General features: G+C 36.6%; 1 protein-coding gene across 4 annotated transcripts in view; it reads left to right on the top strand.

Annotated features, from left to right (window-relative positions):
- MGAT4A (alpha-1,3-mannosyl-glycoprotein 4-beta-N-acetylglucosaminyltransferase A) overlaps positions 1–17,134 on the top strand; it is a 164,502-nt gene that overhangs the window by 93,399 nt on the left and 53,969 nt on the right. For all 4 annotated transcript variants that reach the window (XM_045980144.1, XM_045980141.1, XM_045980142.1 and 1 more), the window contains exon 5: positions 11,931–12,064. In XM_045980144.1, the coding sequence (XP_045836100.1) occupies positions 11,931–12,064 (134 nt within the window). The remainder of the gene's footprint in view (positions 1–11,930; positions 12,065–17,134) is intronic.

Genomic DNA, 17,134 nt, shown 5'->3' with positions numbered 1-17,134 from the left:
CTTCTTAAATCCATAAGCAGTGGTTCTTAACATTTTTAGAGTCAAAGAACCCTTTGGCTATCCTAGGAAAACTATACTCTTTCTATTTAGAAAAATGCACATAGAAAAAGTAATTCTGTGTATATATGCTGGGATTTTGTGCAGCTCCAAAATCTTTTTAGGGACTTTACATTAAGAACTTTTCTTTTTCAAATTTTTTATGTATTTATTTGAGAGCGAGAACATGAGCAGAGGGGGCGCAGAGGGAAAAGCAGACTTCTCACTGAACAGGGAGCCCCATGCAGGCTCACTCAGTCCTTAGACCCCAAGATCATGAACTGAGCCAATGGCAGTCACTTAACCAGCTGAGCACCCAGGTGCCTCTTCTGTTTTTTAGATCAAAGAAAAACTGCTTCTTGCTAAAAATTATTATAATGTGGTCAGGCTGACTAAATAAGGAACAGCCCTCAGACCAGTTAAGTCTTCCTAAGACTAAAGAGGGAGAATGTTCCAGGTAACTACTGTCTAAAGAGGGGCTTGAATTCCTTGTGAAGAACAAAAACCTGCCAGCCACCCCCCCCCAACCCACAGCCTTTCTAGATCCTTCCATGAAATTTGCAGGCTGCAGAAAATACATACAGCAACTACAGATGGGTAAAGGGCATATTGTACAACTAGGGTTACAAAATATTTAAGGAAACGCACATTGTGAATGACTTAATACTCAAGGAAATTGATTTTGCAGAGCAAGCAAAATGTAATTTGGAAATTACGCATATCCAATATATTTTAGAGGGATGAGAGGCCAGTTCATAAAGGATTAGTTGGTTATCTCTGGTTCTAATTTCATCTATTTATATTTAAAATTACCATATAGATGGACTAATAAGCCGTAGATACAGCTGAAGATCAGATTAGCAATCTGAACAATGAGCTCTAGAACACTGCATCGAGGGCACAAAGAATTGGGGTAGATGGGGTGCCTAGGTGACTCAGTCAGTTAAGTGGCTGCCTTCAGCCCAGGTCATGATCCCAGGTTTCTGGAATCAAGCCCCACGTCGGGCTCCTTGCTCTGTGGGGAGCCTGCTTCTTTCTCCTCCTGCCTGCCTGCCACTACCCCACTCGTGCTCTCTCTCCAGTCTGTCCACTCAGCCCCATTTCCAGTACCCTAATTCAGAGCACCTAACTTCTAACTGATCTCCCCAAAACACTTTTACTCTGAATACTTTTATATCTGTTTGCCACAAAATTTGGTAATCTTTTTAAAATTAAAAATTGGATAATGTCACTCCCCTACTTATAACTTTACAGTGACTTTCTCATAGTTAAAACTAAATTTAAGGTTACATTTGATCTGACCCCTAATTAATTCTCTGAATCTAGGCTCATTCTGCTTTAGATGCATTCTGTGCTATTTCCTGATTGTGTTAAGATCATTGTTTCTTTGGGGCCTTGCTGTTTCCTCTTCTGGAATGTTCTTTGTCTGCTCTTTCTAATCGTTAGTTCAGGTGATATAAGAGAGGCCTTCCATAACATTTGGTGTCTATAGAGGTATCTGTCCCTTTCCCTGTTCCCCACCTACTCTTTTTAATATTGCCACATTTTAATTTGTTAGAACCTATCACCTGCTAAGATTATATTATTTATCTTTCCCCCCCTGCTAGAATATTGATTCCATGAGGTGAGGGACCTTACCTACATTGTTCAGTATTATCCTTAGCACTTAGAATAATACCTTGGGTTTGATAGGTGTTCAGTAAATATTTGTTTGGAACAAATATGGGAAATTTCTTTTTAAAATAGTTTTATTTAATTAATTTTAAAATTGAAGTATAACTAACATGCAGTGTTATATTAGTTTCAGGTGTACAGTATGATTCAACAATTCTATACTCAGTGCTTGTTATAAGTATATTCTTAATCCCTTTATCTGTTTACCCATCCCCCCACCCACCTCTCATCTGGCAAACACCACCTTATTTGCTGTATTTCAGAGTCCATTTTTCTGGTGTCTTTTTTGTTACTTGTTTTGTTTCTTAAATTCCACGTATCAGTGAAATCGTATAGTATTTATCTTTCTCTGACTTACTTCACTTTCCATTATAGCCTTTAGGTACATCCATATCGTTGCAATGGCAAGATCTCGTTCTTTTTCATGACTGAGTAGTATTCCATTGTATATATATACCACATCTTGATCTATTCATTTATGGATAGAAACTTAGGTTGCTTCCATATCTTGGATATTGTAAAAATGCTGCAGTAAACATAAAGGTGAATATATCGTTTTGAATTCATGTTTTCCTTTTCTTTGAGTAAATACCCCGTGGTGGAATTAATGGATAGTTCTATTTTTAGTTTTTTGAGGAACCTCCATTCTGTTTTCCACAGTGGCTGCACTGGCTTGCATTTCCACTAACTGTGCATGAAGGTACCTTTTTCTCTACATCCTTGACAACACTTGTAATTTTTTGTCCTTTTGAATTTAGCTGTCCTGACAAATATGAAGTCATACCTCATTGTGGTTTTGATTTGCATTCCCCTGATGATGTTGCACATCTTTTTATGTCTGTTGGGCATCTGTATGCTTTCTTTGGAAAAATATCTGCTTAGGTCTTATGCCCATTTTAAAATTAGATTATTTGTGGTTTTTTTGGTATTGAGTTGATATGAGCCACTTATTGGATATATCATTTGCAAAAATATCTTCTCCCATTCACTGGGTTATCTTTTTCTTTTGTTGATTGTTTCCTTTGCTGTGCAAAAGCTTTTTATTTTTGGTATAGTCCCAGTAGTTTATTTTTGCCTTTGTTTCCCTTGTGTGAGGAGACAACCCAAAAAAATGTTGGTAAGGCTTGGACATTGGTTCAAGAGATTACTGCCTCTCTTTTCTTTAGGGGTTTTTGTGGTTCCATGACTCATACTTAGATCTTTAATCCATTTTGAGTTTATTTTTGTGTATAGTATAAAAAAGTGGTATGGTTTTCCCAATACCATTTATTGAAGAAACTCTCTTTTTCCCATTGTATATTCTTACCCCCTTTGTCACAGATTAATTGACCATATAAGTATAGGTGTATTTCTGGGTTTTCTGTTCTGTTCCATTGATCTGTTTTTATGCCAGTACCTCTCATACTGTTTTGATTAGTACAGCTTTGTAGTTTATTTTGAAATCTGGGATTATGATACCTCCACCTTAGCTCTTTCTCAAAATTGTTTTGCCTATTTAGGGTCTTTTGTAATTCCATACACATTTTAAATTCTTTGTCTTAGTTCTGTAAAAAATGCTATTGTTATTTTGATACAGATTGCATTGAATCTGTAGCTTGCTTTGGGTAGTACGGCACTTTAGCAATATGGATTCTTTAAAGCCACGAGCATGGAGTACCTTTCCATTTGTTTGTGTCATCTTCTGTTTGTTTCATCAGTGTTTTTCAGTGTTTGGAGTATGGATCTTTCATCTCCTTAGTTAAATTTATTACTGGGTATCTTATTCTTTTTGGTGCAATTGTAAATGAGATTATTGTTTAATTTCTCTTTCTGCTATCTCATTATTAGTGAATAGAAATGCAACTGATTTCTGTGTATTTTGTATCCTGTGACTTTATTGATTTCATTTATCAGTTCTAGCAGTTTTTGGTGGAGTCTGTAGGGTTTTCTATATATAGTATCATGTCATCTGCAAATAGTGAAAGTTTTACTTCTTCTTTACCAATCTGGATGCCTTTTATATCTTATTCTTGTCTGATTGCTGTGGCTAGGACTTAGATTCCTGGTTTGAATAACAGTGGTGAGAGTGGACATCCTTGTCTTGTTCCTGATCTTAGAGTAATAGCTCTCAGTTCTTCACCATGGGTGTGATGCTAGCTTTTAATTTTTCATATATGGTTTTTATTATGTTGTGGTATGTTCCCACTAAATCCACTTTGTTGAGAGTTTATATCATGACAGATACTGGATTTTTCAAATGCTTTTTCATTTATTGAGATGATCTTATGGTTTTGTCTTTCCTCTTATTAACGTGATGTATGATGTTGATTTATTTGTGAATACTGAGCTACCCTCTCTCTTCCTTGGAATAAATCCCATTTGATTATGGTGAATTATTTTTGTCATATTGTTGGATTCAGTTGGCTAATATTTAGTTGAAGATTTTTGCATCTATGTTCATGAAAGATATTGGCTTGTAGTTTTCCTTTTACTTATTAGTGCCTTCCTCTGGTTTTGGTATCAGGGTAATGTTGGAACTCATAGAATGAATTTTGAAGCTTCCTCTTTTTTTTTTTTTCCTAATAATTTGAGAAGAATAGGTATTAACTCTTTAAATGTTTGGTAGAATTTACCTATAAAGCCATCTGGCCCTGGACTTATATTTTCTGGGAGTTGTGGTGTTTTTGTTTTTGTTTTTTTTAATTACTGATTCAATTTTGTTGCTAGTAATAGATCTGTTCAGATTTTCTATTTTTTTCCTAATTCAGTTTTGGAAGACTGTATGTTTCTAGAGATTTATTCATTTCTTTCATATTGTCCAATTTGTTGGCATATAACTTTTCATAATTTCTTATGAAAGTTTAAATGCTTTTGTATTTCTGAGGGGTTGATGTTATTTCTCCTGCTTCATTTCTGATTTTATTTATTTGAGTCTCTTTTTTTTTCTTGCTGAATCTTACTGAAGGCATATTAATTTTCTTGATCTTTTCAAAGAACCAGCTCCTGGTTTCATTGATCTGTTTTATTGTTAAGTCTCTGTTTCATTTATTTCTGCTTTAATCTTTATTATTGCCTTCTTTCTGTGGGCATTGGGCTTTGTTTGTTCTTTTTCTAGCTCCTTTAAGTGTTAGGTTGTTTACTTGAGATTTTTCTGGTTGAGATAAGCCTGTGTTGCTATAAACTTTTCCGTTAGAATAGCTTTTGTTGTCTCCTGAAGATTTTGGGCTGTTATGTTTTCATTTTCATGTTCTCTGGTGTATTTTTTTAATTTCCTCTTTGATTTTTTGGTTGACCCATTCATTGTTTAGTAGTTTATTATTTATCCTCATGTATTTGTGTTCTTCCCAGATTTTTTCTTTTGATTTCTAGTTTTATACTATTGTGGTTTGAAAAGGTAGATGCCATGATTTCAGTCTTTTCCGATTGATTGGGGACTTACATTGTGGTCTAACGTTTATTTGATCTGTTCCGGGGACTGTCCCAAATCCCTTGTTTTTTTTTTGTTGTTGTTTTTTTTTTAAGATTTTATGTATTTATTTGACAGACAGAGATCACAGGTAGGCAGAGAGGCAGCCAGAGAGAGAGGAAGGGAAGCAGGGTCCCCGCCAAGCAGAGAGCCCGATGCGGGGCTCCATCCCAGGACCCGGGGACCACGACCCGAGCCGAAGGCAGAGGCTTTAACCCACTGAGCCACCCAGGCGCCCCCCAAATCCCTTTGAAAGGAATGTGTAAACTGCTGGTTTTGGATTGAATGTTCTGAATATATCTAATTTATTGTTCAAAGCCATTCTTCTCTTGTTGATTTTTCTGTCTCAATGATCTATCCATTACTGTAAGTGGGTATCTCCTAATATTATTGTAGTACTGTTAATTTCTTCCTTTCTGTCTGTTATAGTAGTTTCATATATGTAGGTGTTCCCATGTTGGGTGCATAAATATATACAATTGTTACATCCTTATGTCAGGTAGTTCTCTTTATAATTATGTAGTGTTCTTTGGCTTTTTTTTTTTTTACAGTCTTTATTGCATAGTCTGTTTTGTCAGATAGAAATTTTGCTTTCCCAGTTTTGTTTTTACCTTCAGTTTGCGCGGTAAATGTTTTTCCATCTCTTCATTGTCAGTCTGCATGTGTCTTTCAATTTGAAATGAAGTCTCTTATAGACAGCATATATATGGGTCTTGCTTTTTTATCCATTCAGTCACCTTATTGTCTTACTGTCTTTTGATTGCAGTATGTAGTCCATTTACATTTAAAGTGATTATTGATAAGTATATACGTAATGCCATTTTGTTCTTGTTTTAGGGTTGTTTTTGCAGTTCTTCTCTTGCTCTTTCCTCTGTGCTTTGGTGGATTTTGTTAGTGTTATGTTTGGATACCCTCTCTTTGTTTTCTTGTGTATCTCTTACAGTTTTTTTTTTAATTTGTTACCATTATCTTCATATAGAACATCCTATGTAGTCTAAATTCATATAGAACATCCTGTGTAGTCTATGTAGAACTATAAATTGGTGGTCACTTAAGTTTTGAACCCATTCTAAAAGCACTGAATTTTTTCCATGTGCCTCTCCCTGCTTCCCTGCCAGTTTATGTATATGGTGTCATACTTACATACTTCTATGAATCTCCTGACTGATTTTTATAGTTATAATTTATTTTACTGCCTTTGTGTTTTAACTTCCATACTGGTGTTGTAAGTGATTAGTCTACTTTTATTATATGTTTGCATGATCTACTTTTATTATATGTTTGCATTTTATTTTATTATATCTGTGAAATTTTTTCCTTCCATAATTTTCTTACACTTAAATTATTGCCTGATTATTATTCTTTCTACTCTTCTTTAAAGAATTCCCTTTAATGTTTTTTTTGTTTTGTTTTGTTTTGTTTTGCTAAGCCTAGTTTAGTAGTGTTGAACTCCTTTAATTTTGTGAGAGAAGGTCATTATCTCTCCTTATATTCTGAATGATTGCCTCACTGTATAGAGTTTTCTTGGTTGCATGTTTTAACCTTTTAGGGCTTTGAATATATCTTGCCACTCCATTCTAGCCTGCAGAGTTTCTGTTTGAAAATCAACTGTTAGGCTTATGTGGTTTCCCTTGTGTATAACTGTTTTCTTTTCTCTTGCTGTTTTTAAAATTTTCTCTTTATCACTTGTTTTTGTCATTTTAACTATTATGTGTGTTGGTGTGGACCTCCTTGGGTAAATTTTGTGGGGGGCTCACCGTGCTTCCTGGGTCTGGATATCTTCCTTCCCTGGAGCAGGGAAATTTTCAGCAATAATTTCTTCAAATAAGTTTTCTGTTGCTTTCTGTCTTTTGAGATCCCTAAAAAGTGAACATTACTGTGGTTGATGATATCATTGAGTTCCCTGACCTTATTCTCATTTTTTATTATTCTTTTTACTTTTTGTTGTTCAGCTTGGTTGCTTTCCATTACTCTGTCTTCCACCTCACTGCTTAGTTGTTCTGCCTCCTCTCTTCTGCTGTCAGTTTGTTCTAGTGTATTTTGAATTTCAGTTACTGAATTTTCCATCTCTGACTGGTTCTTTTTTATATTTTCTATCTCTTTGTTGAAGGTCTTACTGAGATCCTCCACTTTTTTCTCAAGGCCAGTGAGTATCCTTATGACCATTACTTTGAATCCCTTATCAGGCATATTGCTTATATCTCCATTTCATTTAGCTCTCTGGCTGTGATTTTGTCCTGTTCTTTCATTTTTGCCATATTACTCTGTCTCCTCATTTTGTCTAACTCTGTGTTTGTTTCTTTGTATTAGGGAAATCAGCTCCATCTCCTGATCTTGCAAGTAGTGGCCTTATGAAGAGGTTTTGTGGTGTGTTGTAGCATAGTGTCCTCTGTTCACTGGAACCAGACACTTCAGGGGTGTCTCCTGTGTGGCTATGTGGGTCCTACTGTGTGACTGAATTGCATTTATCTTTAGTCTAGTTGGCTGCAAGGGCCCGTTTTTAGCTATTTGGGGTGCATTGGTCAGGGTTTGATCCCTGTGCTTTTAGGGGGCTTGTAGTAGGTCAGCAGTCAGATTGGATGCCTGCCCGTAGTCCGTGTGCTCTGGGACTGCAGGCACACTAAGCTGCGGGGCACTATGTCTGCACTGCCAGTTATAAGGTTTGGCTGCTGGGACTGTGGCTACACTGGTTTGTATGGTTATATTCCCTTCTCCCCAGGACAGGAGTCACTTTGGAGTGGCACTGGTCCCTGCTGGGGTTGCTTGCATGGTGTTTGGGGAAGATGTGGCTTTGGAGGCATGCCTGCTGAGTGGGTCAGGTTGGATATGGTACTTCCGAAAGGGAAGGCAGAGGTGGGACACTTGGTGTGAGCAATATGTGTAGAAAAATTTTGTGGTGGTTCCCACAAGTATCTGGCTATAAAGATGGGGGAGGGGGCTGGGGTAAAAGAATGGCACTTGCTAGCACTTTTGTTCTTGAAGTCTCCTAAAGATTCCTGCACCTCTAGCACAAAATGTGAGCTACCCCAGGCACTTTCCAAATTGCTTTTCCCTTGCAGTGTCTCTGCAGAAGTATTTGCTATGCTGGCTCTTTGAGGGTGGGGACTCAGTTTTCTATTATCCTCTAGCTCTCCTGAAGCCAATCCATCTGATTTAAAAATACCTGGAGTTAGGGTATGCTGATTTTACAACTTTGGAAGCTAAGTCCCACTGGTTTTCAAAGCCAGATGTTATGGGGACTCATCTTTCCAATGTGGGTTCTCCATGCCTGTGGTACCTGGTGTGGAGTCTGCTCCTCTCCCTTCTTGGTGCTTTGGTATCCCTCCTGTGTGCGGTCAGTCTCACAGAGGTTTGGTTCCTAAATGTGTTTCTGCCCCTTCTTCCCCTCCTGTACTTTCAGTGTGGCCTTCTATATGATTGACTGTAAAGCCTCTTATGCCAGTCTTTGAGTCTTTTCCAGAGTTAGTTGCATTGTGTGTCCATGAGCCTAGGATCTTACTGCTCTGCCATATTCTCAGAAGTCCAAATGTGACAGATCTCTTTTTGAGCCCCAGGAAGCTCTTCATCTCAAAATGGAAGAGAGGAGTGTGGCATCTACCTTTTAGGGCTATCTTTTAAACCATTTGGATCTTAGTGTTCTTTTTGGGGGGATGGTGGTTACTGCTTTTAAATTTTAATTCCAATACATTTCATATATAGTGTTCAATAATATAGTGATTCAATAATTTTATGTGTTCCTCAGCACTCATCATAAGTGTATTCTTTAATACCCATCACCTATTTCATCTGTGTTCCCACTCACCCCCCTAGTAACCATCTCTTTGTTCTGTGTGGCTAAGAGTCTGTTTTTTTGGTTTGTGTCTTTTTTTGCCCCTTTGTTTTGTTTCCTAAATTCCACTATGGGTGGAAATCATATAGTATTTGTCTTTGTCTGACTTAATTATTTCTCTTAACATTATACACTCTTGCTCCATCCATGTTGTTGCAAATGGCAAGACTGCATTCTTTTTATGGCCAAATAATATTCCAGTGTATGTGTGTGTGTGTGTATACACATCTTTATTCTTTCATCCATCCATGGACACTTGGGCTGCTTCCATTATTGGCTATTGTAAATAATGCTGTGGTAAACATAGGGGTGCTGTTTTCTTTTTGGATTAGTGTTTTCATATTCTTTGGGTAAGTACCCAATAGTACAGTTACTGGGTCATAGGGTAGTCTGTTTTTAATTATTGAGGAACCTCCGTACTGTTTTCTACAGTTGCTGTTCCAGTTTACATTTATGCCACTAATGCATGAGGATTTCTTTTTTTTTCCACATCCTCATCAACACATCTTTTCTTGTGTTGTTGATTTGAACCATTCTGACAGATGTGAAGTATTATCTCATTGTGATTTTGATTTGCTTTTTTCTGATGATGAGTCATATCAAGCTCATGTGTCTTGTTGGTCATCTGTATGTCCTCTTTGAAGAAATAATCTGTTCAAGTTTTCTACTTTTAAAATTTAAAAAAATAAAATAAAAAAATAAAAAAAAATTTTAAGGGTTTTTTTTTGTTGTTAAGTTGTATTCTTTATTTATTTTGGATATTAACCCTTTATCAGGTATGTCATTTGCAAATACCATCTCTCATTCAGTAGGTTGTCTTTTAGTTTTGTGGATAGTTTCATTTGCTATGCAGAAGCTTTTTATTTTGGTGTAGTCCTGATAGTTTATTTTTTTTTTAAAGATTTTATTTATTTATTTGACAGACAGAGATCACAAGTATGCAGAGAGGCAGACAGAGAGGCAGACAGAGAGGTGGGGAAGCAGGCTCCCTGCCGAGCAAAGAGCCCGATGTGGGGCTCAATCCCAGAAGGCAGAGGCCTAACCCACTGAGCTACCCAGGCGCCCCCTGATAGTTTATTTTTGCTTTTGTTTTCCTTACCTCAGAAGACATATCTAGGAAAATGTTGCTATGGCCCATGTTAGAGAGATTATTGCCAATGCTCTCGTCTCGGATTTTTATGATTTCATTTCTCACATTTAGGTTTTTAGTCTGTTTTGAGTTTATTTTTGTGTATGGTGTAACAAACTGGACCAGTTTCCTTCTTTTGCATATAGCCAAATTATGGATGTTAGTATTGTTATTTGCAGTATCATGGTCGTAGACTCATTGAGCCCTGATCTTCCAGCTTCCTTCCAATTTCAGAATTTCATGAATTCTAAGTATTTTGTAGCGTTTCTGATGAATTTTTACATTACTAAGACTTAAATGTTTTTAATACTTGCAAAATATTTCTCTACTGGCTTTTTAAAAGACGTTATTTAAAAAAACTTCCTGAGGATTACAGTCCTATTATAACACAATATATGCATTCTTAAAATTTACCATACTATATAGAATTGTTTAATAAAAAGAGAAAAGTCAGTATCGCAATGGTCAGAAACTTTGTTAGTTACCCGTACAAAAAGACAAAAAAAAAAAAAAGCACAGTTTTACACATGCTAAATGATTAAGAAATACTAAGTACTACAATAAGGTACTAAAAAATGCTTGAGGTTTGCTTGTTAAGACGGGTTTCGAAAGGATTGCTGCTTGGAAGATTTTGAGAAGTGTGATACAAGGCAGGTTATAACCTGCAATCTGGTGGAAATTTCAACACTAGATGTAGACATGTGTGGTTCTTCATGTGCAGCAAACTGAGGCAGCTGGTAGAAGTTAGAAGTGTATACTGTTTGTGTATTTCTACATTGCTTGGTTCAGGTTTTTGGAGCTCATTTCAAATGGTTGCCATTTTCTGTGTTTACCTAGTGAATGCTTGTCCCAGAGGAGAAATTGCACATAAGCAAATGCAAAATCCACATGATGCTTAGATAGTTGCCTAATACATTAATCTCTCAGGAAAAAATTTGTGTTGCAAAACAACCATTATAGCAGGGCTGGCTATAGTTTTAGCCTGGAAAAAGTTGTATTAATAGTACACACAGTGTTTTCATATACTTCACCCGGTTCCCCTAAATGTTCAGATTTTGTGTAACCATAATACAGTGATCAAAACCAGGAACTTGACATTGATGCTGTCATGTTAACTAACTTTAGAACCTCTTCAGATTTTGTCATTTTCTCATTCTTCTTTTCTAGTTCCAGGATCAGACTCAGGATCCCATATTTCATTTACTTGTCATGTTTCCTTCGTCTTCTGCCATCTCTCACAGTTCTTTATTCTTTCTTTGTCTTTCCTGATCTTGACACTTCAGAGAACACCTGGACAATTATTTTGTGGATTATCCTCCCTAATTTGGATTTGTCTGATATTCAGGGTTAGATTTAGATTATGCGTTTTTGTCAAGAAAACCACAGAAGGGATGTTGTATCCTTCTGATTGCATTATATACATGATATCTGAGACATTAGGGTTTTTTGAGACATTAAGTTTTAAGATGTGTTCAGTGTTTCTATCTTTTACTTGTGAATATATATTTAAAACTTTACTGTCACTTGTTTTTAATGTCTTCATTTTTAACAGTACTTTGACTTTTTTTTGGATAAGCCCTGTGGAAAAGAATTACACTGTTATGGCTATGGTTTTATAGGCTTTGATTATTTTTCTTTGTATAGTTGTACAGTTTTTAGTATATTTTGATTCCTCAATTATTATTGAGTAGTATATTTCGATTTCTCAGTTGTTGCGATCAATTTGAGAGGGTATAATCATTTTTTAAATACTAGTGTTATTCTATACTGTCTTTGTGAAATCTTTTTATGTAATTACTATCATTATTTTGTTTCAGTGTCAATAGTAATGGGAATTCCTACAGTGAAGAGAGAAGTGAAATCTTACCTCATAGAAACCCTTCATTCCCTTATTGATAATCTGTATCCTGAAGAGAAGTTGGACTGTGTTATAGTCGTTTTCATAGGAGAGGTAATTATTTGTCATTATTTTTTTTACTACATGTTGAAACCACAAATGAATGTTTTAATATGCTTTTATAAGCAGGCTTTTAAAAATGTAATGAATAAATGTTAGATAATACATTTTTTTCTGATAGTTAAATGTAAGTCTAACTTGTTGTGTTTTCCTTAACTTGTCTCCTGCAGTAATAGTCCAGGAATAGTGATCTCTTGTGAGGAGGATATTATTATATATGTAAATCTTTAAGAGCAACGACTCCCCCTTTTTAGCTCTCAGACCTGAATTTAGAGATTTGCATTGATTTTCTTTGGGAGTTTTGAAACCTGAGAAGGGCTTTGCCTGGGTTGGGGTTTTATCATTTCCTTATTTTCTCTACCCCTACTCTGCATTCCAAAGATGCAGCCATTATTATTATTTTAAAAGTCAAAATATAAGGACGGGGAACATTTCTTACATTTTAGTCTCCTCACAAGATCTAGGAAAAGCATATTAAATATGCTTTTTGGGAATAATGAAGGAAAAAAACAAATATTTTCCTAATTATCATGTAGAATTTCAGAATATGAAAGGATTTAGGACATTTTCTGGTTCTAGCATACTGATTCGCAACTTTTCTTGGTTTCTCATGTCTTTTAAAAAGAAAATATTATTAATGATTTCTTTAATATAAAAGTAAACACATGCATACCATTTAAAACAATTACAGAAATGTGTAATGAAAATTTACTGGTTACTGCTCCATGTAGATATAACTACTATTGATGTTCTGAAATATATTTTAAGAAATTCTTCCTATGGCTTGTATACATTTATATGTAAATGGGATCATTGTATATATTTGTTCATATCATGGACATTTTTCTATGCTAAAAAGAATATCATAGCGTCGTTTTTTGTGATTGCAAAATAATCCATCGTATGGTTTTAACATAATTGACTTAATTTCTGATTGATAAACATTTAGATTGTTTCCAAATTTTTGCTCTCTTTTTTAAAAGACTGCACTGTGCATTACTATAAGTAAATTGCTGGGGACTGGAACACTTACTGATGTGGAATCCATTCCTAAATGTGGAATTGCCTGTTCATAGTCCACATACATTAAAATGTTCACACATGGTCAAATGCCCTCCAGAAGTTGGGCCAGGTTATTCTTCCAGCAGTCTGAAAGAGACCTGTTCCTATGCTCTGCTAGATAATACTGCTAGATAATATTGGTCTTCAGGTTTTTTTGCCAAGTTGATAGGTAAAAAGAATATATTTCTTTTAATTTGGATTTCTTTACCAAATGGGATTAAATATTGGTTTGTATGTCTTTTGACCCTTTGTATTTATAGAGTGTATTTGTCAATCGCATATTGTATGTCAGTAGAAATTGGAATAGTCTCCTTGGTTTATATGTCTTATGGCCATATTTATTTATACAAATTTTTGTCAACTAGTAGAAATTGGGACAGTCTCCTTGGAAAGCAATTTGGCAATAGCTGTTAAAATTTAAAGTACTAAATACTCAGTGACCTAACATTCTGCTTCTAAAAATTGAGGTAGTAGAAGCATTTTTAAGTGTGTAAATATTTTCAGGCTTATACACACATTTATACAGCTCCTATGTATGCATTAATTAGATGAATAGAGATAATGGTCTTGTGGAACATACATCGCATGTTGTGAGAGTTGGGATTATGGGGTTATGCCACTTTCTCTTGTATACACTTTTGTAAGATTAGAATTTTGAGCATGTACTGATTTTTAATGAGGAAAAAAAAAAGCCTTAACCCCATAAAAGAAAAGAAATCTGTACTTGGGTAAAGGGAAGACTCTGGTTTTTTTTTTCTTTTTTTTCCTTCCTGTGTAGGGAAAAATCAGTACTTCCCTACTGTGTGTTTGTTCCCTGTGTGGCTCTACTTTTTTTTTTTTTTCTTTTTTTTAAAGGTTTATTTATTTATTTGAAAGAGAAGGAGAGAGCATGAGCAGAGAGGAGAGGGTGAAGCAGGCACCCTGCTGAGCAGGGAACCTGACGTGGGGTGGGGCTTGATCCTGGGACCCTGGTAGGATCATGCCACCCAGGCATCCCTTTCTCTTCTTTGACCTAGACACTTCCTGGACACTTTTGGTCAGGAACTGTATGGAACTTTGCCCCACACCAAGGAATTCTCTGTGACAACTGCTGGGTGTCCTACAGCTGAACTTAATTCTGATGCGATCTACCTGAAGTTAAGGTCAGATCTCACAGATTATAAGGGCTCTGTTTGCACAGAACTGGCTCCCACGCCCACATGCACGCATACTTCAGAGGCCAGTTGCAAGCCCTGTGTTTCTGACCAACCAGCTATAGGTTGGAGGTTCCAAAGAGCCCTCTCCTTGGGTGTGGCTAATTTGTTAGAGTGCCTAACAGAACTCTGTGCAATACTTACGTTTACTAATTTATGAAAGGATGTGATAAAGGATAGAGATGACAGCCAGATGGAAGGGGTGTGTAGCACAAAGTAAGTAGGAAGGGGTGTGGAGCTTCCATGCTCACCGGGGGCACCATTCTCCCAGCACCTTCATGTATTCACCAACATGCAACCTCCCCAACTCTGTCCTTTTGGGTTTTTCTGGAGGCCTCATTTCATAGTCATGACTGACTAAATCATTGGCCATTGGTGATTGATTCAGCCTCCTGGTCCTCTGCCTTCTCTGGAGGTTGGAGGGGTAGGACGGAAAGTTCCAACACTCTGATCACATGGTTGGCTCTCCTGGCAGCCAGCCTCCATCCTTCATTGGGGTGGGGGGAAGGGATGGGTCCAAAAACAACCTCATTAATGTAACAGAAGACACATCTGCTGCTCTTATCACTTGTGAAATTGCCGGGCTTTGGGGAGCTCTGTGCCAGAAATGGGACAAAGACCAAATATATATTTATTATTACAAATCACAATGCCATAACTTAAAAACAGTTTTCAGTCTATAGGGTCAGATTTGTGTACGGAAGAATTCAGGACCCTCTTGCCATACCCCTTTACCTGATCACTAAGACGTAATAACACTGGGTGTGGAGTAGATGACCCATATTCAAGGCCTGAATTCTGCCATTTAACTGCCACTTGAGCCTTGTAAGCTCAGCGGTGTTGCAGGGTGAGATCACACACAGGGAGAGGTGTTGCATGCTTACAGTTCAGTGTGACTGCCTGCAGCTTTCTGAAGACCCCGAATTGCGGTGTTTGTGTATGTGTTGATGTAGATTTCAGCATCTGGAAGAAAATCTGTTCTGAGCCACAAAGTTGATTTAAAGAGTTGATGGATTTATAGAGTTCACTGAATTGCCCCTAAACAATTGAAAATTATTAATCACTATGTTTGATTCTACCTTGATTAGTAGTGGTTAATCTAAGTGTTTGGTAGCCTGAGGCACATTAACACTAACATATTCTGTGGAGGTGACCACATGGTTTCTGGCTCTCGATCTCTAGCATCTTCCTAAGCCTGCATTTCGAACTGCCTACTTGATAACATTAGTTGAATGTTCTATGAGCAGTTTTTAACCCGTCCGTAACTAAGTTAATCTGGTTTTCTCAGACTGCTTCTCTTCCAGGTTTCCCATGTGTTTATTCAAGTGTTTGTTTTTTTTTTAACCTCACAGAATTCATAGGTCTGTGTTCAGTTCTTTTACTCTCAGTTTGTCACATAGACCTAGCTTGTCCTCAGTTCTGTTTGTGTTATTCCTTAGCCTGAAGGGTTGCCTCTTCCTTTCTTTCTTAATCATCCTTCAGGTCCCTGCTCATCCCTTTTATGAAACTGTCCTCAGCCTCCCACATGAAATTTACTTAGATTAAATAGGTAGAAGTAAATTGATCTTTTGTAAACATTTTTAAATTTTGCAAGTGCGTGAATTACCTCTGGTCCACTTCAATGTGTGAGCAAAAAATTAAAAATGAAAAAGAGCTGTAGAAGAATGCATATAGGTGTTAAAATATATCACAATCTTTTCATGCCTGTTTGACCTCGCATGCTTCATGTTTTTTTTTTTTCTTGGAGGGCCCATGAGACTGCCCCTCTGGGAGAAGAGGAGACACAAAAAAGTAGTTCCTGGCTCTATTTTTGTTCTTTGTTCCTCTCTGGTTTTTCTCCCCTGGGGTCATTTGGGCATAAATGAGGAGACATTTATAGTTCTATGCAGGGTTTTGAGAGTTGACTGTTAATGTACTGTCTGAAAGTTTACTGACTCTATTCTAGAATTGCAGGACTTAAGAGGAATAAATTCCAGTTGCTCTGGAGGATCCATGATGTGATCCAAGTGTGATCTTCAGATGTTAAGACCGTATCGTTCTCACATTTGCTTTTATAGCGCTTGTACTTTAAATGATGACCTTTGCATTTTAACGATTTTGTGTCTGTATGCCTCATTATTTGTTACGTATTTTATAGTATTTCTTATATTATCATTCATATTATTAAAATGGTTTCCTACAGTGTACTCTGGATTTCAGCAAAATTTGTTTTTCCTGTTCTGTTTTTATATTTAGAGAATTCTCCATTTTATGAATCTGGCTGGGAGGAAGCCTCGCTCCCATTATACAAACTAAAAATGCCAGATAATTGCTTTACCAGTTCAGGCATATGACCTGGGCTCAGCCACTTGGATATTCCTATCCTGGACTTGTGGAGCTTAATTATTTTTTGGTAACACAGAATACCTCAAAGAATAAACAGATTATTAGAAATAATAGGGGAATTTGTCAAGGTGGCTGGATGAGATCGATTTAGTTTTCTATATACCAGCAAAAAAAAACATTTCTTCTAAACATATTTTTCTAAAGAAGCAAGGATTCTGGAGTATGTCTCATTCTGGGATTGTGTCATGTTTCCTTGTGATTAAATTCAAGTTTCACGGCGGCGGGGGGGTGGGGGGGGTGGGAGGTTGAGGAACCAGGTGGTGGGTAATAGGGAGGGCACGTACTGCATGGAGCACTGGGTGTGATGCCAAAACAATGAACACTGTTATGCTGTAAATAAACAAATAAAAATAAATAAATTAAAAAAAAATTCAAGTTTCACATTTTTTAGCAAGAACACCATAGAAGTGATACGGTATTCTTT

This window comes from Meles meles, chromosome 16 (assembly GCF_922984935.1).
Source record: "Meles meles chromosome 16, mMelMel3.1 paternal haplotype, whole genome shotgun sequence".
In the NCBI taxonomy this organism is placed as follows: Eukaryota; Metazoa; Chordata; class Mammalia; order Carnivora; family Mustelidae; genus Meles; species Meles meles.
Note: the sequence above shows the minus strand (reverse complement) of the source record. Positions and strands in the feature narration are given on the sequence as shown.